The 25,844-nt window shown below is 40.2% G+C and overlaps 1 protein-coding gene across 3 annotated transcripts in view; it reads right to left on the bottom strand.

Moving 5' to 3' along the window:
• Window positions 1-25,844, bottom strand: part of RAD51B (RAD51 paralog B) — a 437,358-nt gene that overhangs the window by 130,787 nt on the left and 280,727 nt on the right. For all 3 annotated transcript variants that reach the window (XM_030481940.1, XM_030481941.2, XM_030481942.1), the window contains one exon: window positions 4,887-4,965. In XM_030481940.1, coding sequence (XP_030337800.1) covers window positions 4,887-4,965 — 79 coding nt within the window. The remainder of the gene's footprint in view (window positions 1-4,886; window positions 4,966-25,844) is intronic.

Here is a 25,844-nt window from a genome sequence, read left to right as displayed (position 1 = left end):
AATGAGTCTCTTTCATTACATTAGTGACAAATGCAACACAATGCATCAAGGTTTCCCTAGAATTAGCTGTTCCCAGATCTTTCCCCTCTTAGTACTGTGAAACTCAAAACCTAAGACACTCTCTTCCGAGTGCCACATATATTTTTTTCTACTTATGAGAAGTTACCTACTTCAGTAAGACATTATAGGCAAGGTGAGCGTGGCTGTGCGCACACAGACACATGCGCAGTGGAAAAGAGGGCAGGAGAAAAGGTGGATTAATCAACTAATTATCCAGCCCTGACAGCACAAGAATCTAACTCTTCCCTTTAGCAATGCTGAGGATTCTGTCTTTCCTTTGGGTAGTGAGGGGAGCCAGTCAGCGTGAGACACAGATGTTTTGAGGTTAAGTTTGCAGGTAGTTATAACTTTCTTTCAAAAGGAAGAATAAAAGAGGATAAATCTTAATGTCAAGTACACTCTTGCAAAATGGCAACCATTTAACAGCAACAGTGCTTTATTTAGCACTGAAGGTCATGACAAGTACTAAGGCCAAAAGCTGAAGGTAGACAAATTCTAATCTGAAATACAGAACAAATATTTAGCAGCAAGGTAGCTAAAACCTGATAGCACTGTCAAGACAAACCAGGAACTCGCATTTCCTGATGTCTTCAAATAAAAGTGAATGCCTTTCTAGAAGACATGATTCAGTGTAACAAGTTATCACGTACCTGAAGGAAACATGTATGATATGTGGGAGGTCAGTTTGGACGAACTGCTGATTCCACCCATCTTTAAACCCTATGAAACTGAAAATAAATGATTATTCAAAGGCAAGTCCTAGCTCACTAGTATTATTTGCCTTTTTATTATGTTTTCAGTGCCTCTGAGCTCTTTCAGTGAAGAGCAATGTTAATCACTTGGTTAAAGCATTCAGCAAAAAGACTCTCCAGTTGGCATTCAGCCACCATGTTCCCTGTCCTCTTTTGCAGCACCATCCTCTTGGTAACAGAGGGCATTTACTTAGGTGAGATGGGATGAGACTTATGTCCACAAACAGGTGAGCTATCAATTGCTAATAGCTAGGCTCTGTTGCTTGCTATTTATATCCCAGAATGCTGCTGCTTCTAAAGTTAGACTCGGACGATTGCCCACCAAATACAGCTTAAAACTGACGTCAGTTTATTCAGCCTATCTTCTTTTTTGTATATGTGTGTGCATGACTAAGTGGCACCTTCAAGTTCAGCTGCCCTAACCCAGTATGTGTTACACTCAGCATCAATGAAACTACAAGGGGAGAACAGCCCAGAATCTGTTCTGACTGATACACCAGAAACACAATTACCAGCTAGTGATTTCCAATCCAGACCAGAAATTATATCACTGCCAATGAGAAAAATCATCTTGTGACTTGCACCCTTAATCAGTCAGGTCTGGAGCTTTTTTGCTGTTATTCGTAACAGTATCATTTCATTTACTTTAACTAGTGTATTGAATTAGGGAAGCAACGGCAAGTCCTTAAACAGAACACACAGGCAGATAGTAAAACTTCCAATATTTTGAAGTGCTTAGATCCAGGCTTCTGCCTTCCTGTTTAAGATCTCTGCAAAATAGATTTTGCATTCACAATTCAGGTTCATACAGAGTCACACTGTACAGCATGCAGTACATTACATGACATTGTATTGCAATATAAAGGCAATTAAGGCTTTTTTTTTTGGTTTGCACTCCACCCCCTCCACAGCACAGTGCATACTGAAGCAATGAAAGGAGGATACTGAAGGCTGACTTCCCTTGCTAAATCTCTGACTAGCCGATCTTGCTTTCCAACCATCAAATTTCATTTCTCTAATCTGCAAATGGAAATAAAAGTATGAGTGAACAAATCGATTCTTTTCATCCCTGAATACTTCAAGTTTGTAAAAGCAAAGAAGTTTTCTCTGTGGTACCCTTGGGCAACCTGGAGCAATCCTCTGACAATAAAAGAGAAGCAGTTCTGCCTTCACTAGGGTCTCCTTCAAGCACTCTGTGCTTGCAATGAGGCCATGAGATGCAAAGATACCAGGGAAACAGAGCAGCGATTTACATTGACAAAGAGGATTTTGATACACTCCTCCAAATGGGGCAGCATTACCATCTTAATAGCCTTTTGCTCTCAGCCCTCTTCCTGAGGACGCTGGAGATTTTTGCGAATGGAGAACAGTTCCGCTTCCCATTTTAACTGCAACAATAGCAGAAGGGCTCCTTAAACTGCATCAAATAGCAGCCTGTGAAATCCCTAACTAGCTGCACTGCCTCTCCTGCCGTTTTATTATCCTCCAGCCCACAGAACAAAAAGGGGGGGAGCTCCTCCTCATTTTTAGCCTATTCCACACATCCTAATCCCTCAGAGGTGGCAATGGAAATTGCTTATGGAACTGTTAAATCACACGTTCACTTTGTCTTTCATTCCCCATTCACCCTCTCTAACCAAGGAGTTTCCAGCCACATTTTCCGATATCAATTTGTTTATGGCCTATCGGTTAATGGTCCTGGGATGGGACCCCCTGAGTAAAAAGAAAGAATCCTGGGCACTTCAGCCAGCTGCTGCTTCTCACCAGTTCCCACACCCATCCACTTGTTCCCATCAGCCACTCTGAATGTGCTCACCTCCTGACACCAACTGAATTCAACAACAAAGCCTGAATGGGAAAGCTGCCTTTGCAATCAGCCTGCGGGACAGATTCCACTTGTTAGCGCCATACGATGCCCCTCAAGCAGCAACGCAGGGACACTCCCTCACCGGCTGACCCATGGCCAGTTGACTTATCGACATCTTACCTTGTGTCCAACTTCCCTTTGGAAAGCAGCACCAGCTACAACTCTCATAAATACTAGCCACTGTCGCACGAGGCAGCCTTGTGCCCCTTTCTCCATCTTATCTGAAACAGCCATCTCCAGGTGATTTGCTCACTTACTCTTTCCACAGAAATAATGATCACTGAAATGTAGGATGAGAACATGCAATATTTACTTTGAACAACTCAGACGGCTTGTGTATAAGTGCTTGCAAATCTCTGTAAAATAGTCACACTATCAGGGGAACCATGCCCTTCCTTAATAGCCATCATGGAGAAAAATATCTAAACTGGAAACATAAGGGTGTAGAAAAGGCTCAGACAAAGAGGAGCTTCAAGCTGCCTTCCAAAATGTACAAAAAATGCTTCATATAGAGACAGCATTTACTTTGAGAAATCCAAAATGGTATCTCACTTGATTTTAGAAAAACAATGAATGATGTTTTAAATGTGCACCCCAGAAACATGGATACAGGGAAAAGAGCAATTGCCATATTCCTAATACAGTGCTATCCTTCTATCAGAGTCCTGCTCCACCATCACTACGTGTTACCAGGCCCATTTGTTCGTTAAAGGTAGGGTTCAGTCCTTGGAAAGCTATAGTCCTGTCTCACAGAAAAGAACTGAAACAAATAAAGATCCTCTCTGAACAAATGCTTCCCATTTCTGAAATTGGAAATCTTTCTTTCCCAAAGTTTCACTTACATCAGTGCCTGAGGACAGAGCAGGAAATTGTCTGCCTTTTTATAATGACCAGACATCTCTGCAACTCAGAAAATATTCAAGATAGAAAAGTAGCTTGTCTTCTGCCCTATACTGAACCAAAATATGTCTAGATCAACTCTTGCAAGCCATTTTAGTTTAAACTAATAAAAATTGTTTACAGTTCCTGTAGCCTTTTAAAAATTACTGGTAACAAATAAACCAGACCAAATTCCCAAAATGTCATCTAAGAATACACTGGGTATAGTACCTAAAGTCTTAGGAAACACCAGATGGACACCCCTACCCCCCTATTATCATTATGTAGATGTATCAAATGGAAACAGAAATGCAGCATAAAAACATTTTTGTTTCTTTTGTTTTCCTACGTTACGTATCACCAGAGATGTGAGTGTATTTTGTCATTAGTAAAAGTGAACATGTTGCTGGTCTGGCATAGCCTGTTGGAAGGCGAGAAATGGGCAATCAGAAGGAACTGTTTGCATACCTTAAAATGTTCGAGGTGCTTTATGGGATCAGTGAGCTCAGAAACAGAGATACTCACTTTTTTTTAATGCCATACCAGAGTATAACCTCTGAACAAAAAGTGACAGGCGCTGACTAGTTTTATTTAGTCTGCTGAACTGACGCAGTAATCAGGAGCCAGGCTGCATATCAACAGACAGCAACTCAACAAAATTGATCTATGAATGTCTGTCAAAAAGTAGGGGCATTAAAGGAAGATTTATTGAGATAGATGGGGAAAAAAAGGGAAGGGCTAAACTTCCCTTTTGCTGTGGTCTGAAAGTACATGGCTTAGGACATGGCCACACGGAACCCTAGTTCCCTGACATCATGGTAGTAATACACAGCTTTTCAGTACACTACCTCATATCCCAGAGAATCTGGGCCATGGGGCATTAGCATTAAAATGCTAATCACAAAAATAGAGAACAGATATTAATTTCCTGTATTTTTATTGATGTCGAGCCATTTGCTAAAGAAGAACTATTTATTAGAGCAGGTTATTAATGGTAGATAGGTATGTTTCTCCTGGAGAAATCTATCCAATAGCAACAATGTTGACAGAACCATTCTATTTTACCTTGCAGGAAAACAGGGAGCCTTGATTAATAATTTCAGGGCCCATTCTTAGACCCACAGGAATATGCAACAACTAATTTAGCATAATCCAAGACAAAACAGTGAATGTATCAGCAAGCTGCCCTTGTTAGCCAGACTGTTTAAAGGTGTGAGTTTTTAATTAGGTATAAACAGCTCCATTTTCAGCAATAGCTGCTGTTATCTACATTCAGCCTGCTTAAAATAGTAACTGAAAAGGCAAAACAATCAATGCTCTGGTCTTACCTTGAAGAACCAAGCCTGATTTCTCAATGGTGTAGAAAAAGGCAGAGGATGGAGCAACAGGGGATTTAGCAACCAGAAGCTGCAAAACAAACAAGTAATATATAAGTACATGTCTTTATAACATCCTGATTAGAGCTCAAATCTGTTGAATAATCTCACTGGATTTAACTTTCAGAAGTAGTAAAGCATACTGCAGAAATAACAAGGTAGTTATTGATCTAGCCCTGTCACTTCTAAGTAGTTAAGATCTTCTTACATGCATGTATAGATCATGCCGCAATTTTAAAAGGATTCACAGGTCCTAGAAAACCACCATCATAAAAGCAGCACATTTTGCCTGTCTTACTGGCATCCTGTTAAGCTTAATCATTCCTGCTGGTTCAAGTAGTTGTAGTCAGATAGACACAAACTTGAGCAAAACTGCAACTGCCATTGTGAAACAATTTTAATTGCTGTTAGCTGTTCTACAGATGCACCCCTCACCTTCTCCAAGAACTCCACCTGGAACTGAAGAACAAGAAACTCCTCTTGCCCCTGAAAGCAGCGTGGTCCACCTGTGGGTCACCACACCAGGGACGGCAAATATCTGGATGTCCTTCTTTTGCAAAAGGGGTAATGACCAAGTCAAGCTTTATTCAAGGATCTTAACCTTGGAGTGTCAAAATAGGAACTGGAATTCCTTCAGGGTCTATAGCACCATTGCATTTAGCTAAGCTTTTGTGTGTGCTGGCCTTCCATGGTCAGGCCAGAAACATCCCAAGCTCTCTGGCTCGTATGGAGTGTGGAAGATGAGCTGCAGCAGAGCTCTGGAGACAAAGAAATGGGTTTGTTGGGAGGGTAGGCGATGTGAGACTCGCAGTGGCAAACTCACACAAATGTGCCAGGCTTTCTGGCTTGGCTGTTTGATTTTTGCTCATTGCCGAGGACTGCTCCCTCACAGCTTGCCTAAAATACCCCCCATTCTGTCACCTACATGAAAGTCATATTTTAATGAAAAATTTCATAAGCTCTGCCCAGAGCATGATCAGCATAAACAGTTATCTAATAGTCCCTGTGTGGGCCTGCAGAAGACACGGACAGCAGTGGCTGAAGCAGAGAGCATGCTGCTGCTCTGCCTCCAGCACAGAGCTGCTCATCAAAGCTGAAACACATTTCTCTGCTCATCTCTTCAACAGATAGAAGAAAAGGCCAGGAACTGGAAACCAGCACTCCCAGCCATGGCTGTGCACCTTGGAAAAGCCTTCTCACTTTCCCGGCCCCTGAGGACATGGTTTGGCAGGCAGCTCCTCCTCAGCCTGTGCTGATCCTCTGCAGGAATCTGCTCCAAGCAGAGCAGTATTGCAGAGCCCAAGCCATGACTGCTCAGGGCTCAGGGCAGGCCTGATGACTTCTTTTCCTTCAGTGCACTGGTTTCATCTAACTCATCCATGAGGCCTGCCCAGCAGCATGTTGTGGAGCCTTCACACTCCTCAGGGACTACATTTCCAAAGCCCTGTCGGATACTACACCCTCTCAGCCCAAGAGAGGCAGCCCTCTGCCAGATACATCCAAGTACAGACTTCTTAGAACTACAGACAGGAACAACCTTATTTTTAGAGGTGTGGGGCACAAACAGGTACTGCTGATTTCAAATGGAGTAACCCCTCCCACCCCCTCAATTATTTCCAAAGGTCATGCTCTAATTCTGCCAAGCATTCAAGCACTCATAAGGGTTTCTGCATACGAATTTCAGCTGGTGGTGCCTAATGATCAGCAGGGAAACAGTGAGCAGGTTTTATAAAAGCCAAGAGAGACTACATAAAAACAAGGAAGTTCATGCTCACCAAAGCTGCTCAGATTTCACTGGAAAGTCGGCCAGTATTGAACCACTTCATAGACATACGGGACTAGGCCGTTTATTCCTAAGTGTAAGATTGAGAATATCAAGCACCAGAGGTTTGAGCACTGCAGAGTCCTTATGTAACCATGGGATTTGGTAGCAAATTCTGCAGCAGAATCAAGGCTTGCGTGACTTTTCTGTAGCACTTTAAATGCTAAGGGTGTCTGTAAAAGTAGGCTGGTTTCATTTGTATGTAGCCTGCAGACAAGACTATGCTTAGGTATCTTGCAACTCTTTCTCATCTGATTCTGATACAGGCTGAAGAAACGAAATCTTCATACATCCGGTTCTTCAAATCTAACCATTATTACCCACTGCTAGCAAACATTTTTATGGTTTTCAGAATTTAAACCAAACATAGCCTCCCTTCTTCTTCAGGCAGTAAAAAAAGCAGGCACATAAAGACCACAGTACAGCCAGAGAACATCAGACCAGTCCAAATGTCAGTGTTTTCCTTTCAGTCATATGAAGTTGGCAAAACCACCTCAGGATGCAATAGAACCTTTGTGAACTACTCCAAGTAGGAAAACTGCTGCAGTAGCACTTTCCTCTCTTCCACGTTAATTACCGTTCTCTCTGGAATGAACTTCTGGAGAAAGGAGGGGCATGTCACATCCCACGTCCCTGGCGCACCTTGACAAAACCCGAATTTCCCTGCCCGCCATTATCCCCAGAGCCAGCACTGATGCTGCAGGAGGGGACTCTGCCAGGAGGAGAGCAGAATGCTTCCTGGTGCTTCACACACCCCTCGCCCTCAATACATGAGGGAGAGGATGGGGTGGAAAACCTGTGCAAATGCTCAGCTACAGGGTCTTCCACAACAGCTGGATGGTTAATCAGAAAGGCCCGAAGTGAAACAGTTACAAATCTTATGCTAAGGTCAAATTTTTGGCATTCTGTGCCGTGCTATGCACATAAATACTAACCTATATATGCACGTGCACTAGGCGCACTATATGTACGTGCAAATGGATAGACATTCAAATAACCCTATGTACATTCTGTTACTGCATTTTTATGCAGTTACAGTGTGTGTATAACTAAGTATAGCAATGAAAAAACATAATAAATCACATCCTTTCAGCAATATATCACTGGGCCCCTCTGAAGGGCTGCTGCTTCTTCTGAGTTACATCTCAGGCCCAGAATGAGCTTCCTTCCTAGCGAAACAAGAACAGCTCAGAACATTCAAAGGTATTGCTTTATTTTGAGTGTTTGCTTACTGAGAAAAATAACCTTTAAAGTATGACTGCATATTTCACAACCAGATAGAGTATATAGAATTCTTTCTTAAAACACCAATCTCTGCATTAACATAACTGAAAAAAAGTATGTATTCAGATTTGTGTTTCAACCAAAGAAAAAAAACCAAACAAACATAAAAGATCATTGCAAACCATCCTCTGGTTGGAATAGCCAACACAGAGTAGGCTCGTATGCATACAGAAAGAACTTATCAAACATAGAAGGAAATACATACCAAAAAAGAAAACTATGTTCTGGAGGCTAAAAAGTAGAAGTATAAATCAAAAACAAAAAATCAAGGTAATGTTGACCCTGGAAAGATTCTTAACAATATCAAAAATGAAATAAAAATTGGAGGTATAATGAAAAGATACTGGCATAGTGATACTAGTGATAAATATATTCTAGATATGACTGAAGAAATAATCGGTTTTCTACAAGCAGGACAATGCTGAAAAAGAGGAAAAGGCAGATAATGGGAATTACCTGTATCATATAGATATAGAAATAACAACTGAGTGGAAAGAAAACTCCACGAGCTTAGTGCATTCAGTAGAAAACAGACACTCTCTTTTGAAAAACCACTGTAACAATCAGCATGTGAATTTAGCTCTGATAAGCAGTATTTGTCATACATCTATGAAATTGAAGATGATGCAACATAACTGAGAAGCAACAAACACAGTCCTCAAAGGGAAGATTAAAAACTGCTGAGTTGAGGCCTGCAATGTGATTTCACTATCATGCAGAAATTTTGAAGTGAAAAATAACTAACAACTTGAAAAATGGTATAAAACAAAACATGGATGTCATTCCAGACATACCTGACATCCTCCTTTGATCTTTTTAGGAATCTGAAATAAATTTGACCTCATCTGTTTGGATCTCCGCAAAGCTTTTAACACTGGTAAATGGGAACTGATAATGAAGAAAGCAAAGATAAGCACACAAGCTGCAAGGCAATAGGGGAAACAGTTATTGAAAAGAAAACACTTTCCAGTTATATTAGTACCTCACAAGATTACTGACCCATAAGGTGATGTAACCAGGACAATGTCAGATCCAATCATACAGTGCACCACCATGTACACCTAGCAAACCCAGTCTGTTTCTTGGTGTTTCTTTACAAGCCATTATCAAGGTTTAATCTGGAAAACCATATACAGCACAGGCCATCCATGAACTTGAACTGCAAGAGGTGGGCTATATGCTGGTGAGGAGAATGGAGCGCTCATCTGAGAGGCCACTAGAAAAAATTAGTTCAATGAATCTAGCATTAATGAAGGCTGACTGTTGTCTATGTGCATAAGTGAATAGGGAGAGGAGAAACGAGAGAGAATGGAGCAGGAAGAAAGAGAAGAGCTTCTCAAACTGACAACCCTGGCACAAGAACAAATGTGCAGCCAAGAAGACATTTTGGCTGAAAATTTTAAAGTTTATAACCATTTGCAAAGTTTGATTCTGGAAGAGCCTTCAACTGAGAGAGGCAAGGCTATTAAAAAAAAAAATCTTTGTTTTTAGGATTCAGATTAAAATTTTATGAAAGGGATACAAAGCAGTGCCTCGGATGCACTCCATGACCTATGAACTCTCTTCAAGTCCTACGGGCATCCTGAGAAGCACCGAAGTTCTGCCAACTCATTTTTTATGCTGATAGAACTGACAGAGTTGGAACAATACATTCTAACAATGTCCCTTGATGTTTCATATGCAAGTAAGGATCTTTGTGGTCACTAAGCCAAGAAAAAGTTGCTCATTTTCAAATACAGAATTTATAATTTAAAGTCTTCTCATATATATCTTCTGGTGAACATCTGCTCCTTTCCCTGAGACTCTAAGCAGCCACCTGAGGATGTGGAGAACACAAAGGGTCTTCCAGGATAACTCAGAAGCAGAACAGGAATTTCTAAAACTCACATATATTTAACTTTATCTCTTGTTCCAATTCTAAATCAGTCCTGGCTAAAAACTAGAGAGAGTACAGAAAGGTTTATTATCTGAACTTGGATCTGAATCAGAATTTTTTTTTTAACAAGCTGAAACAGAAACTTCTTTCCACAATCTTACTTTTCCAAAGTTAAGATTAAGAACCTAAATTTTCAGTCCAGCATAAAAGATTTCCTTTTTTTCACTTCAAAAAAGAAAGGAAAATACAACTCTACTAATGTTTGCAACATATGTAAAGGAATTTATTGCTTTGTTTCCTAACCAGATAAGCAAAAGACACAGCTTTTATAAGTGCTATTTAATCAAGGAATCAAAGATGAAATTCAGGCCTCACCAGAACTTTTTTCATCTTAACACAAAGTTGCACTAAAAGGAGTACAAATTTTGAAATGAGTAAATAGTAATGGTAAATAATAGTCTAAAACAGTTAACAGGTATTTAGATTACAAAAAATATTTTTTAAATTATGAAATGAATAGAAAATAGAAAAATGATAAAACGGTACTGAGTCTTATCCACGATGCTTCTGGAATGCTACCCATGAGCTATCCATGAGCTTCTGGAATGGAATATAAAATCCACATGCAGTTCTTTTTATTCTGCTGCCCCGCTAAAGCATGAATGATAGAGATGGATGAGAGAAGTAAAAATCAAAACTATTTTAAGTTTTGCAGAGTCCTAACCATACAAAATGGTCAAACCTTGGTTTCTTTTCTTTCCTTTCTAGCATCACATTTCCCTGTCAGGAGGTTTGTAATAGTTATTTATTATTCACCAACAACGTAGAATAAACATAAAACAACTGAAAACTGATTTCTGCCATAAGGCATGTTAATAACACAAAGGCACTATGGAAAAGGAAATATATCACCTTGATGAAAAGTGAATAGAAACTGGATAGATGCCATTAGATTAGATAAAGGAAGATAAATGGGAGACAGGCAGAGTTGAGAAACAAAAGGCTTAGAGAGAATTGATGGTGACAGCAGAAAAACTGTGCATTAAAGTTTGTTTTTTAATTAGGGAAAGTATTTTTCTTAATAAAATTTATTGTTTATAGGATTTATGGAAGAAATGAATCACAGAAATTTATTGCAGAAGCCCAGCATAAAATACTAATTATTGTTGGGACGACATCCCCTGTCAATAGCAAGGAAAGTGATGAACTGAAAAACATATTGGATGGACTTTTGGAAGTAGTCTGATAATCAGAAATCAAGCCAGTGTCCTGCCAAAAAAAAGTAAGGATGATGAAGGGGACAGCATCCTATATCAACTTAGTTCTCAAAATGCCAGGATGATAAACTACCAAATAGTGAAACAATAAGATGATTTCAACTGAGCTATGAGCTCTCACATGGTAAAAAAAAAAAAAATTCATAATGGAAAACTAATGATTTTAACAAAAGTAACAGACTAAGATGTTTCAATGAAATATTTGAGAAAATCAGCTGTATTAACCTTTAATATATCATTTCCGCTTAGACTGGAAAGACACTCAGTTTCTTCCCCTTTTTTCTACTGAGACTATTACAAAAAATTTGTTCTCAGCAATGACTGAGAAATATGAATGAAACCATGTGAAGCCTCTTCTAAAGTATGTCAGCTTTTTAGCAGTGAACATATTCTTCTCTTTTTATTTTGCCTGTTAAGTTTTTCTTTAGATTTCTTTTTCTGCTAGATTTACCTTATCTCATCTTTTGTACTGATAAAATGTGTATATGTGCACTAAGGACTGAATGAATAACAAAACCACATTTACAGTCAATACACATTTTGGAATTCAGATCTACTGACCAAATACGTGAGATCCGTGCAAGGACTCTGGCTCTTACTGCCCTTGCTGCCCTTGCTGAAACAACGCTGGCTTGATGGGGTTTTCCTAATTCATATTGTTGTCCTATTGCAGTAAACAATCTTTGCTAATAGTTGGTGCATTTCAGGAGAATTCTCCAGATATACCACATTCACTTGGAAGAGCATAGCTGAGAATCGAGAAGGAAACCTACACCATCGACAGTGTCATTCAACAGGGAAAAGACTATCTCAAAGGTTCGGTTAGACTCACGTGCTAATAAAATCAGTGCTAAGCCAAACAAATCTTTCCCCTAAATGTGCCAAATTGTCTGGGTGGACAATCTTCATGCCAGAATTTCCCTTCTTATTGTAGATTAGAAGGGTTGTTTTTTCAGCTGCAACAGAGCCCAGGAAAATGCCAGTAAGAAAAACAACAAAGCTGATTTTACATCAGATATCCTAGCAGAGCTCATTACTGTTTTTACTGCCTTCCCTTCTGGTACATCTTGGGCCCTACGCGCAGGAATTTGATATATTCTAGAAACAAAAGTGGCAGTCCTTATTCTGTAGGTCGTTTACTTTTGAGCAGGAGCTACAACCCAGTTCCCAGGGCCAGCTCTCTTTCCCAATCCCACAGGTCATGCTGCCTCCAGCCCACCGAAAAGGTGCCCAAGGAGAGAACCAAGACCTCCCTAACAGGCACTAACACCGCAGTGTTAAGGCTTCACACAGCAGTATACCAGCTGTTCTCTGCTCCCTCTTCACACTGAAACATCCTTCAGGGCAATGTTACAGCATTTTACAAGGTAGGAGGAAAAATGGTTGTGCTTTCTGCCAAGCCTCACCACACACTAGTGCTTGTTAGACCTTGGAGCAATCTGAGGCTTCACTCTCGCAATAGGTTGATTTACCTTGGGAGATAACTGCTTCTTGTTGCAGAAGCAAGAAGTGACCCTAGAACGTTTCCAGTGTTCTGGTGAAAAAAGGTAGTTTAGGTATCCTGCAGTCATTTACTAAACTCACAGGATATACCTATAAACAATTTACTGATCTCCCACCGCAAATGATTCTTGGGATAACAACATTTTACTTGTATGTGGTTCTTAATCTGTAGGTTTTAAAAACACTTTACAAGAGTGGGGAAAAAGCAACCCAATTATGCATAAGGGTAAACTGAAGTTCAGAAATGAAATACATTCCTAAAGACTTTATAGGTGATATCAGTACCAAAATATGAATAAAATGTTATCAAATCACATTGTCTTCACAAGCAAATCACTGTAGAGTTTGTTTGTCTTTATCAGGGACTTGTGTTTTCTTATGGAAATGATTATCCCCTGCTTTGTATCTTCCTCCATCTCCTGTTGCAAGGAAAAGTTCTCTATGGACAGATTTTCCCCTTTCAAGCAGAAGAAAGCTCAGCCACCCCAGAAGTACTGTCTGTACCTGTATGCTTGTCAGTAGGAAAGGCTACAGTAGAAACTGGGCAACAATTGGGAATAAAAAGGAAAGACTGACAGGTTGAGGGAAAAGAGATATATGCAGTCATCCTTCAGCCTTCCTAAGTGTCTAGACTCCACACATATATTCTCCCTGGTAAAAACAAACTTAATGGATTGACACAGGGAAATCTTAAGATGTCTTGAGCACTAGAGAACAATGAGAAGTGGGGATACAAACGTGCCCCAGTACTGTCAATAGATGTGGAGTCCCTACCACTTACACAAATCCCCCCCCCCCAAAAAAAACCCCCTCACAAACAAACAAACAAAAACAAAAAAACCCACTAAAAAGAAAATCACAATTCGGATTAAAATAATTTCTTAGCAAAAGATGATTTCATTTGTGCCATGCACAGGACCTGAGAGATGCGGTTCCTTGAAGTCCAGCTGTTTGAAAAGGCTTTCATCAAGGCCAGGTTAAGGGTCCACAGCTCAATAAAACTCTTTATAGAGCAATTTAAATTGATTGTATCTCTCCTTCCCCCATAAGAAAATCCTGTCCAGAGGAAACTGTTTAGGAATGGGTTTCCTTTCTACTACTTTATAGAAAAACCACAATGGCAGCTAAAGACACTTTATGAGAAGCATTCCATAAATCCAAACCAATTAGTGCAAGAAAATAGGCAAGGAGATTTTTTGTGTACGTCCTAAAAATGTCCACTAGCATACATCTGGAAACAACAGCAAATGAACACTCAAAAGGCAGCTGACCACCCTGCTGTCGTCTCACGCCCCAAAATGCAGCAGCACATCCGTTTATTTTCTGTTAGTGCAATGCATACAAATTCCATGTATTAGAAAACATCACTGCTACGACTGCAAAGCCATGAAGTCCCTGTCTCTCATCTTCATAAAAGTGAGGGAGAAATGCAGACGGATGCATTTAAGACAGTTTTTCAGGGGAAAGACCAACAGTGGATGCTGATTTGAGTAAGAAAGTTAATGAAGGGAAAGCCTTCAAAAGCTCGAAGGAAAACCTGAGATGGATTGAGCATAGGATAATTCAAAGAACTCTTCATACTGAAATATCAGCATCACACAGTAAAAAATATAAATTAATAACAAAGAATCAAACCTTCTCAATCAAATCCTGACAGAGTACCTTTGATTTTAAGAGTCAGTGCTAAATAAAGTGAGAATATAAGTAAGGAAATAGGGCTGTTGATTATTTATCTAGTCGTAACAATAGAAGTGCAAGTGAGGTAAAAGCATTTTATAATACTTTTGACTAGCCTTTTCTGAATCAGCCACTTCATCCCAGGGAGAGCTTGTTTGGTGGTGCTCTGGCTGTACCCTTCATTACCAATAGAGGTTATAACAGTAGTCAGTGACTGCACTAGCTTTGTGCAACCATGAATTCTTCCCCAAGCAGAGGCCAACTGAGTTGCTTTGGTAGCAGAGAGGTAGACAGATGGTTGAAAAGCTGACCTAAAGAGACAACATGTAATGAAGCTGAGATAAGCTAAGATTCTGCTTTGCAACACCAGACACAACAGGACATTCAGGAGGCAGTACCAGTGCCCGAGCTCCAAACTCTCAATGTCTTAATGATAGCAGCAGATACTCTTAGCGGCTATGGACAAACCAGGATTTTTTACAACAGTGAAGAAAAAAAAAAAAAGCTCTCAGAGCAGTTTGTTAGTGCAGTTCTTCCTATAGTAATGAATAACAGTCACAGGCAACGACTCCAATAAAAATAAACCATCACTGCACGCACATGTGGCTAGGCTTACTCCCAGAGGAGCATTCAATACTTGCAAAGGAAAGAAATGGAAGGGAAACAAACAAAAGGAGGAGACAGAAATGAAAACCAAGAATCTTTTAAGAACAGAGGAGAAACAGGACAAGTCAAGGAAAGAGGACACTCTCCAAATTTCAAGCCCCGCAATACCTGTCTGGCTTCAGACTTTGCTTTGAAAGAGTAATATGTATATAAAGGACTTTTTCATAGTGTATAATGCCAGGACCTGGGAACTAGAATTCATGAGTTTTCTTCCTAACTTTATCACTGTTTTATTGAGAGGTTATATGAAAATTATGTATCATTCCTTTGCTTCAGTCCAAAATCAGGCATGAAGATAGACATCTGTACCAACCTCACTGTATTAATTTTCTACCAGGTAGGCACAGCTCCAGAGATACCCCGCTTTCACCTACCCAGAGGGTACAGCAGAAGGCTCAATAAGCAACAGCTCTGCTATCTGTTTTCTCAAATATTCAGTGGGGTCAATTCCTTCTCCTCTCATAAAACCAGAACAAAGGCATCTGTTCTGGCTGTGCCTATCCAGGCAGTTGCTAGCAACAGATGACCAGCCTGCAAATTGTTTCAGTCCTTGCAGTGTGCCAAACAGTGGCTTTCAAGCGAGAGAGATCAGCATGTAATACATACTGCCATTCAGACATGGGTTTAGCTTCAGGCACTATAATGAGGAGCTCTGACTATCCTTGGACTGAGTAAACATAACTTTAGTGGAAGGAAACCATCAACACCCAAATGAGCATCAAAGACAATCACAGACAACAGAAGCAGAATTTTCCAAGGTGAACTGCCCTGATGTGCTCCAGAGCAACGACTGTCCTGAGTACCATAGGCCAAATCTAACAAAATGCTGCTTTTACTCAGCTGTCCTCTCCCAGACTGCAAGCAGACCCTTGAACTCTTTAGCCCAGAGTGCCTTTTCCTGTCACTTAACAGTAACTTCAGTGGCAGAGAACTGCACCGTGCAGGCAAACATTGGGCAACTTCAAGTTTTAATTGGAAAAGAAAATGCAATCCCAGATGTTTATCCAACTTGTGTCTGAACTGCAGCAACCTGGCCAGGGAACTGCACAAAAACAGGCTGCCTCCAGCACACTTCCACTTAAACCAGATTTCTGGTGGAAGTTCCCCAGCATGAAATATGGGGTATGCAGGGCCAGTCAGCTCCCTTCTGCTCGTGTAACACCAAACCCTGTGAAATTCCTCTTCCCAAAAGCACTTTCTGTCTCCCTGCCACATGCCTTATTCCCTAGTTTGTAAAATGAATTTTATCGTCTTTTCTGTTTCTGAGTCTCTCCTAATTTTGCCAGTGGAGAGTCCTCTAGAGGCCAGGAAACTACACAAGAGTTTGGCCATGATGATTTCCTGTGCTATAACACTTTTGAGGCCCAAAGCCCTGGTGATTGTCCAGTGTGAAGGGTAATTCAGAAGAAAATACTTGTAGTTCTTACTAACCAGGAAAGCAGTCAGCAAGCCAGCATGTCCTGGTTACCACAATGAAACAGTACCGAGAAAAGGGGCCTGAGGATGGTGCTGTGGCTGGACAAAGTAATTGGGTAGCATAAACACAGCCTTCAAGGGGAATTCTCCTGTGTGGCAGCTTGTGGTCACTCATCCAGACTTATAGCACACCGGTAGTGAGAAGAACCAAAAATAAAAGTTTACATAGCTTTTCAGAGCCTTCATACTGTTCTGTTTGACTTTGGTTCTGGAAATAAGAAAAGGGCCGAATGATATAATTCTTATTTACAATACTTATTGGAACACTGCCTTATCCCTGGGATCATGCATCCCAAATCGGAAAGGACTCCTAAGGGTACAATAGCACCAGAGCAGTTCCTCCCAGAATACTGCTTCCACCCAGGCTGCCAGCCTTGCCTGGAAGAGACGTCACCAAGCAGGGAGGACAGCAGGGGAGCCCAGCAGCTACTCACTTTCTCCTCCACAGAGCACATGCTCAGAGATGCCGCTGGCTCCTCTGGCTGCAGAGGTAGGGATCCAAACAGGATCCAGCCCTCATCACCGCATGGAGGAGATCAGCTTCGTGTAATTCACCAGCACAACATAAGGAATATACATTCTTAAGTATGTAATTAGCATATGCATTGCCATCATGATGCATTACTTTTGTTATTCTTCAGATCTCTGTGAACCTTCTTTATGATAGTTTTAGCAACATATTTATCTTCTACAGATACAAAAGCATCCACTGCAAATTCAACCCCAATGCCTGTTTCTAAAGTGTATCAAATCTTTATTTAGCCAATGCTCATTCCTTCTTTCACTTTCTTTTGGCTTTCCAAATGATGAAAAAGCTCAACATTATTGTTTACAATTGAAAGCAAATGAATCCATTGCAGAAGATCATCACAAGTGTGGTCTTGTCATCCTGCATTCATTGGTTTTGGACGTCAGTAAAAACAAGTGTCCTTCATACTTCCTTGATGTAAAGGCATAATCTTAAATTCCCAGACTTGGGCCAAAAAGGTTGGGATTCAACCAAGTCCTACATCACTGCATAAATATTTTTCACCCACATTAGTGGCTGCAAAATGCTTTTGACATGAAACAACAAAAACCCTTTCCAATTTTTTTTGGTGTGTTCACTTTGTTCTGTTCCTAAAAGTAAAGACCCCAGAGACAAACTAAGACAACACTGCTAAATTCACATGTAAGAGACAGCAGCATTATCTTATGCAAAGCCTCACTAGAGTGTATTTTGGAATCCACTGGGCATCACATAACAAGGACAAGAAAAAAAAATGCTAACAGATCTGTGAGCTAGTACATACAGATGCAATGTGTGTGCTTTAGGAGTACTCTCTTGCTTTACGGGTGTTGAGAAAGGACAATAGATTTAATTTAACCATTCTTTCTAGAAGAATCAGATTATCTCTAGCAAGAACATTACTGGGAGAGATTTTACCAAGGAAGTGGAAAACAATGCATTCAAAGCAAGCTTCATGGCCTTATAAACATCATCTGTATTGCTGAATGTCGCACCAGGTGAAGGCAAACATGCTTGTTCCAGTGCACGGCAGAGATGCAGTAAAGGCTGGACTGCCCTCTAGGACCTGAAACATTGCTTTATAACCTACCAGATCTGAAATTTTTGATGACAATGTGCCTCAAATAACAAAGGTTAGTAAACCTTTTCATGTTGGAGAAGCAAAGATCAGACATAATGGTCATTCTTTTCACAAAATTACTGGGAGTAGCATTTATGGCTCTTAGATATTCTCTTGCATGGGGATTGTGCTTAAGAAATTCAGATTGGTCTATGTGTATTAACTATGCGTGAACTTTTGAAAAGTTATTTTGTTATGCTCAAAGGACAAAGATGTAGCCCTAGCGAAAAAACACACAACTGTAGGGAAAAAAAAAAGATGAAAAAAATCTCTCAACCTCTACTTTCCTGCTATGGCACCCAAATGGCCACCTTTCTTGCATTGCTTACAGGAAGTTGCTTAGCTTTTTTTTTTTTTCCTAGATTTAATACCAATTAATTTAGACAAGTAAGAAACTCCTCAAATTTTTTTGTGCTAATTTATAATTTTATTTTCTCTTTTCAGCCTGCTCAGTTATTTCAAACAAAGACTGAGATGGCCATTATAAGATCATACGTGAGAAGTAAAACTGCTGTACGGAAACAGGAGAAAAAAGTAGTTTTCTCTTGGTTTTGATAGATGTACCATATCCAGCTGGAAACATCAACACAAGTTAAGAGGGGATTAGATGACTTTCCGTAGCTTGAGATGACTACGGGTACAGAGTTTTATTATTAGATAGACAAATAAATAGTGATAATAAGAGAAATAACAGTGAAGAACAACACACAATTTGGATCAGAAAAATCGATTTGCTGAGTAAAACAGCAGTGCTGGCTCAGGCCTGGTAAGGCTTTATTAGCTTAGACTCCAAGCCAAACCACCTGGACCACTGTGAGCTCTGACAAGGCCAGCTCAGGTGTCTTTGCAACCTAAACTTCATAGCTTCCAGTGCAGTGCTGTGGAGCATGTAAACACTCTGAACTGCAGGGATATCTGCACAGCCAAATAGCAGAAGTCAAATGGCAGGACCAGCCAAGGCTGACTGTTCACACAGGACTAGTGCAAGAACTTCTGCCAGAGACTCACGGCTCGCTTGTAGGAAACAACCGATAAGGGAGACCACGAACCATCACTGTGGTGCACATGTAAAAGGCCCTTGCAAACCCAAGATAAATCAAATGAGCTCTTTCCAGTGGAGAACCTGACCAGTGCCTCAAGCGCTACATTACGACGTAGGTCTGTCACCCTTTTGATGAGACAGGGGCATTTATCGACAAGTGACCTGGTTAGTTCTTTCCAACTTAGTATTGTCCCAATACAAAAAATCGAGGAAGAAGTCATGCCATTCATTAACTGAGCTGCACTTCACAGTACTTCCTACCAGCATCTGGAAAGTTGAAGTGATCCATCAATCACATGTCTGTCAGAAACACTGAACCTCAACAGGGATTGAGAAATTTACTGTTTTCTGTTACTATGTATCCCTAATCAAAGTACAAGTACTACATGTGAGAGCTGGAATCAGGACGGCTCAGGTAGCTATTTATATTGCCTTTTACCTTTTAGTCACAAGCATTTTCCAGTGTTCCCACAATATGGGTACAATGCACCACCATCTCCTGGACTCATCCTTTCCACTCCTGATTGAGCAGATGTCCTAAAATCCCAACGTATTTTTCCAACAGTCACAACAATCAGTCAGGGGAAGGTAGCATTGTGAAAACCACGTATTTTCTTATATTTTTGATGCAATATGATGCACAGACACAATAAAGTTGGCCAGGCAGCTCCCAAAAGGTCACCAACACTGGAGACCATCAAAAACTCTGTTCTAAGGGACAGTCTATCTCAGACAGTGGTATGTCAAAATTGTTCTTATTCCTTAAAAGTGGGCCAGTAGCCTGTATTCACTTTCTAAGCAGTTAAGATTTCTTCTTTTTCAGCCTGTTTTTAGACCACAGCTAAGGGCACTGATACCATAGACAGGAATTGCAGAGTCAAAGATCAAAAAGTCTGTGTGGAGCAAACCCCTCTAGATTAATTGATCCTACCCAGAGTAGATACGCTGATATGGGTGAATCAAAGAAAACAGAGTTTTCTGTTAAAACAGATTCTGAATGCCACTCACTGGCTGTCATTCTCCTGTGTTGTCAATCTAGAACAGTTCAATGACCATCAATTCATAAAACAGGCAAAAATGTAAGTTTGAAGAATAATATCCTAGATATACAAGACCCTGAGATGATTCTCCTTTAAAATGTTTAGAGCATTGTAAAAGTTGCAATGTCTGAACATGGGGACCATGTGTGATCCCTCACTTTTCTCAGAAGATGTGATGCATTTTGCCCACTGAAGTCAATATGTCGAAGTCTGTCTGGTTTTACAACTTTGTCTGAGGTTTATTTTTCTTACCAGTAACAGCTCAAACGTGTTGCTATGTCAATAAATAAATTCTCTGTAGGACTTCCCCGTACCTGGGAAGAAAGTAAGTAGAAAGAAGAGAAAGAAGAAGATAGTAGCTTGAACACAAATGTCCAGGCCAAATACATTATTCCAGAGATGTCCCCAGTGCTTTTCCACAACAGTACAAACACTTTTCTCTTTCCTTTGAAAACACCTTGCCAGAACTGTTCTAGGATAGCACAGACCCTTTTCATAATTACATTACACTGTCAAATTGGTTTTTCTGTGATAAACTAAACCACTCCAGTATCAGCTTCACTTTGAGCTTGTGTGCTCCTTATACACAGCAGACACTCATCTGTAATGTCCAGTATAATTTTACAGATTATTTCTATTATAATCTTATATTCCACTATATTTTTACTGCTTAAGGTTGTCCAGTTCCTTTATAATTCTGACCAGTTCCTTTATATTCTGACCTTTTTCACTATTAAGAATGTCTGCAAGCTTTAAGTATACTATATTCCAAGACTTAGCAGAACTTTTCTGAATCATAAACACTTAAATTTGAGTGAGGCATTTTAGTTTGCTTGTTTTCAAATTAAAAAAACCAGCAAAACAACAAACAAACGAAAAAACTGCAACACACCCTTCCCCCCCCCAAAAAAAAAAAACCAAACCAAACCAAAAAAATGCCAAGGCATTGCAAGGATAAACAACTTTGGTCATTGCCTCTCTGATGTTAGGAGCAATGACATTTCAGATATTGATGAGAGAATCTGCCCTCGGTTAGTTCCATTCCGGTTTGAGGGGAAAACTCAAACTGAAGTCCAGTCAAAATCAGAAAAGTGACTCTGTATAAACAGGACGGGAATTTGTGTTTATTCCCTGTCTGCGAAGGGACTTAAGCTTACAAACAGAGCATTCTTCAGGCAATTCAGACCACAGCCTGAAAGTCATATCTAGTTCTTTCTATCTCCCATTTTTATGCTGTTTTAGTGAACTGTAAATACAGTGTTTGTAAAGGGCGTTGGATTAACAGGGTCAGAGAGTGAAGTTTTCTGTTTATATTCAGAACAGATTTCGTTACAGTAATCTTACCCCTCCTATCCTGACCTTTAAGTAGCTCCCAATAAAGAATGGGAGACATAGCCCCGATTTCTAAGAATTTCTATCTGATTAACATGAATCATAGAAACATAGAATGGTACAGGTTGGAAGGGACCTTAAAGATCATGTAGTTCCATTTCCCCCTGCCAAGGGCAGGGACACCTTCCACCAGATTAGGTTGCTCAAAGCCCCATCCAACCTGGCCTTGAAACACTTCCAGGGATGAGGCAGCCACAGCTTCTCTGGGCAAGCTGTGCCAGTGTCTCACTGCTCGTAGTGAAGACTGTTTTCCTATTATCTCATTTAAATCTCCCTTCTTCCAGTTTAAAGCCATTCCCCCTTGTCCTGTCACTACATGCCCTTGTAAAAAGTCCCTCACCAGCTTTCTTGTAGGCCCTCTTTAGGTATTGGAAGACTGTTGTAAGGTCTCCCCTGAGCCTTCTCTTCTCCAGGCTGAACAAGCCCAACTCTCTCAGCCTGTCTCCAGCCCTCTGATCATCTTCACGGCCCTCCTTTGGACTCACTCAAGCAGGTCCACATTCTTCTTATGGATTAGTATGCTTGCACAGTAATTAAAAAATATAACATAATATGAGATGGTTAACTTGTAACCAGCGTAGGTTAGCAGCAAACAAAAAGGAGTCTCCTCTGAGAGCTGACTGGCCTATCAGTCAAAGATATCTAACAGAAAGCACCCACTGCTGCCCCCAGCCTCGATAGGAATACACAGTATAACTTCATGACTGAATTTGCCTCTCTGCCTCGCAGCTGCTCCTGCTTCTCCGTTTAGGATGCTCTGAACTACCGACCTATGAGATTGAAGTTTGCACAGCTGCTGCTATATTTTGTCAATCTGACATTAAAATAATCTTCATTAAGAAAACTTGCAATGCTTATTAGAAAACTGACAGAGAAAAAGATGAATTAAAGGTTTTCTTCTGTCCTTTTCTGTTTCATCTAGCATCCTTTCATTTCTATTTAGATTCTTAGATAAACTGATTAGTGTTATAAAAGCACCTGAGTAAATGAATTCTTGTGCAAGAACGATGGAAATATTTTTCTTTATATAAAAGTGTCCTGTTAAAGAGAAGAGAGCCATAAATCCAGTCCTATTTAATGCAGACAGGGCTATAGTGATGTTTATATTGTATGACCATCCCCCACAAGTTTATTAAGAAGGAAGCTTACTGCAAACAGAGACGAACAAACACACAAGCCAGAAAGCAGGTGACCTAGTGAACCTTCTCTATTTTTATGGCACCCCTTTCATTTGGCACTTCTGCTGGATTGAGTCAGTATCATACTGTGTCAATAATCACCTGTTTATTTTACAGTTGTGCATTGTGTCCAGTTTCATCCTGTTCACATGCAACTCAAGTTCACATTGCTTACACTTGGATATGGTCTATGGATAAGCAACAGATTTCTGTCATAAGAGCTATCTGTCTAGTCTAGAAACTTTTCAATCAGAAAAAACCCATGAGTTTCTCATTTATGTATTTTAAAGGATGTGGTTTGTACACATGCATGGAAATTTGAGGCCATAGCACCCTTTCATTGTGTCTCAATTTAAAATATCCAAACAATTGCAGAGGTGAGGCAGAAGCCTCTGAAGTAAACTGCATATCCTAGAAAAAAAACCATTCATTTAAATGGAAGGACTGGCAGAATTCATATATGTGCTCCTGCAGTCTTTCCACAGCTATTTCTTCAAAAGCACCATACTCCATAATGGAGAACCAGAAAAAATTAATCTCACCTTAAAAAAAATTTCTATTTTCCTGCAAAATTTCCTATCCCTGGCATGACTCCACACCTGCATTCTTACCTTAAAAAAAAAATAAAAAAATTAAAATCTCTTTTCATGTTTTCACAGTGCTGATTTTCCATATGATAAGCACATTATATAATAGGATGGCTCAGAACACACTTTACACCACTTCTATTTTAAAGCAACCCGATAGCCACATCCCTTTTCCATCACTGCTTACTGGACCTCATTATCCACTGCCATCTGCAGATTTTCTCATGTCTAAACACTTGAAAAAAATGTATTGTACTGTGTAAATGATCCACATGACTGTACAATGCACACGATTCATGTAGCGTATAGAGACAGGTTTTCCCAACATGGCTCACAGCTGCTGAATGGCACTTCATTTGTCTTAATACTTTTGCTAAAAACCCACACGCAGAGCTTTCATCTGTACTTCTTTAGGATACTGGGACTTCTCTTTTGAGTATCCCCAACTTCTAGATCAGTAGAAGACAATAGTTCTTGCCTCACACATAACAGTGGGAAACCTTCACACATCCCTAGTTACCTCCTTTGACCAAATACTGACTTCATTGCCCAGTTCTCTATGGGCTCTTTCTTGGCCCACGATGTCAAAGACTGAACTACCTTCTCCTCTGCTCCCACTGAAGTAGTTAAAAAGCTTTCTGTCTGCATTTCTCAATGCTAGTGGCCATCTCCATCCTCCTCATCTAACTCCAAAATGATGTTTAAGACTATTAAAATATCTTTTTTTTTCTCCACTGCATTTTCTTCTTCTCTATTTGCTTTAGTAGCAACTGCTAGTACAACTCTACAAAGCTAATACAAGAAAAGACATCTAAGCAGTTTGTGTTTTATTTCTATTAGACCTTCTTCCCACCTCAGAGATACTTCAGTACACAGAATCATAGAACAGTTTGGGTTGGAAGGCACATTTAAAGATCATCTAGTCCAACCCCTAACAAGTTCTGTCTGATTACATTTCATTGCTTCTTTCTCCCCAGCAAATATTACCATCCCACCAAAGTAATTAGAACCCTTTATAGTAAGTATGAGGCTACAATCTTCTGTCCTGTGTTGACACAAAAAAGTTGGATGCCATTTCCAAACTACATTACTGTACTTGCTATCCTTCAGATTATTAAGGTAAAATTTAGAAAGTGTTAACCCCAGATAGCAGTACTTGGTATATGTCTCTTCTCCACAGCCTATGTGCTTTGTTCAAAATTGGTTTATTTTCTGTAATTTATTTGCTTCCCTTTTTTATGGATGAAAACCTCACCCGATGTTACCTTTAAAATGGGACAGCTATCCAACAGCCAGAGAGTCCCCATAATAACTACCTTCAATGTTTTACAGGGAGATATAAATCTGGTCTCACTTCTGCTCTGAAACCATCACAATTGCAACAAGTTACATTATTTCTATTTTTAATATATTTTCATAATGACTGGTAGAATTACAACCAAACATCTGTAAAATTTCAAAGAACTGCTTCACTAAAAATATAACAAATTTAAGGTAAAGAATCATGGCAGTTGGCCTTAGCAGGTCACATAAATGTCAAACTTCATCCCCATTCCCTTTGGCTCTCTCCCAGCCTTTCTCTTCGCCAGCAAGTACCATGGTTACTTCACCATTGCAATTTTGGAATGCTTATTCAGGGCTTATTCATATGATAGTAAGCAGAGCGAGACAAAACAGCTGGTCTGTAACCAAGGAGAGTACAAAAGTTATGTCTGGCAGTAATCTGAATGAGAGAAGGGTTTTTGTTTACTTTTGTTTTTTAAGAATGAGTCAACATATACTTACGCATTTGAAACACTTTACCTGAAGCAGGAAAATTGCTGCACAACAGCTCACCTAGCACAGCTTGAAAGCTCCAGCCCATATTTCAATACTAAGACCAGTTGTTCTCTAGTATCCAGCCCCCTGAGCTGAAAAACAAGGATGGGGAGCTGAGAGAAGCTACCATAATCCAAGGGGAAATGGTTAGCAACTTGTTAACACCACTTAGACACACATCAGTCTGTGAGGCTGGAGGGGATCTACCCAAGGGTACTAAGGGAGCTGGCAGAAGAGCTCACCAAGCCACTTTCCATCGTTTAGTAGGTAGCTATAACTGCTACAAAACTAATAGAAGAAAACACATCTATGCTGTTTGTATTTTATTGCTATTTCAGCAGTCCTGGCTAACCATGGAGGTCCCAGTGGACTGGAGGCTAGCAAATGTGACGCCCATCTACAGGAAAGGGCCAGAAGGAGAATCCAGGGAACTATAGGCTTGTCAGTCTGACCTCAGTGCCAGGAAAGGTTATGGAGCAGATCATCTCGAGTGCCATCATGCAGCACATACAGTACAACCAGGTGATCAGGGCTATTCAGCATAGGCTTACGAAAGGCAGGTCCTGTTTGACTGACCTGATCTCCTTCTGTGACAAGGTGACCTGCTGAGTGCGTGAGGACAAGGATGTGGATGTTGTTTACCT

This window comes from Strigops habroptila, chromosome 4 (genome assembly GCF_004027225.2).
Source record: "Strigops habroptila isolate Jane chromosome 4, bStrHab1.2.pri, whole genome shotgun sequence".
Taxonomy (NCBI): Eukaryota; Metazoa; Chordata; class Aves; order Psittaciformes; family Psittacidae; genus Strigops; species Strigops habroptila.
The sequence above is the reverse complement of the archived record's forward strand: the minus strand, read 5'-3'. Positions and strand labels throughout refer to the sequence as shown.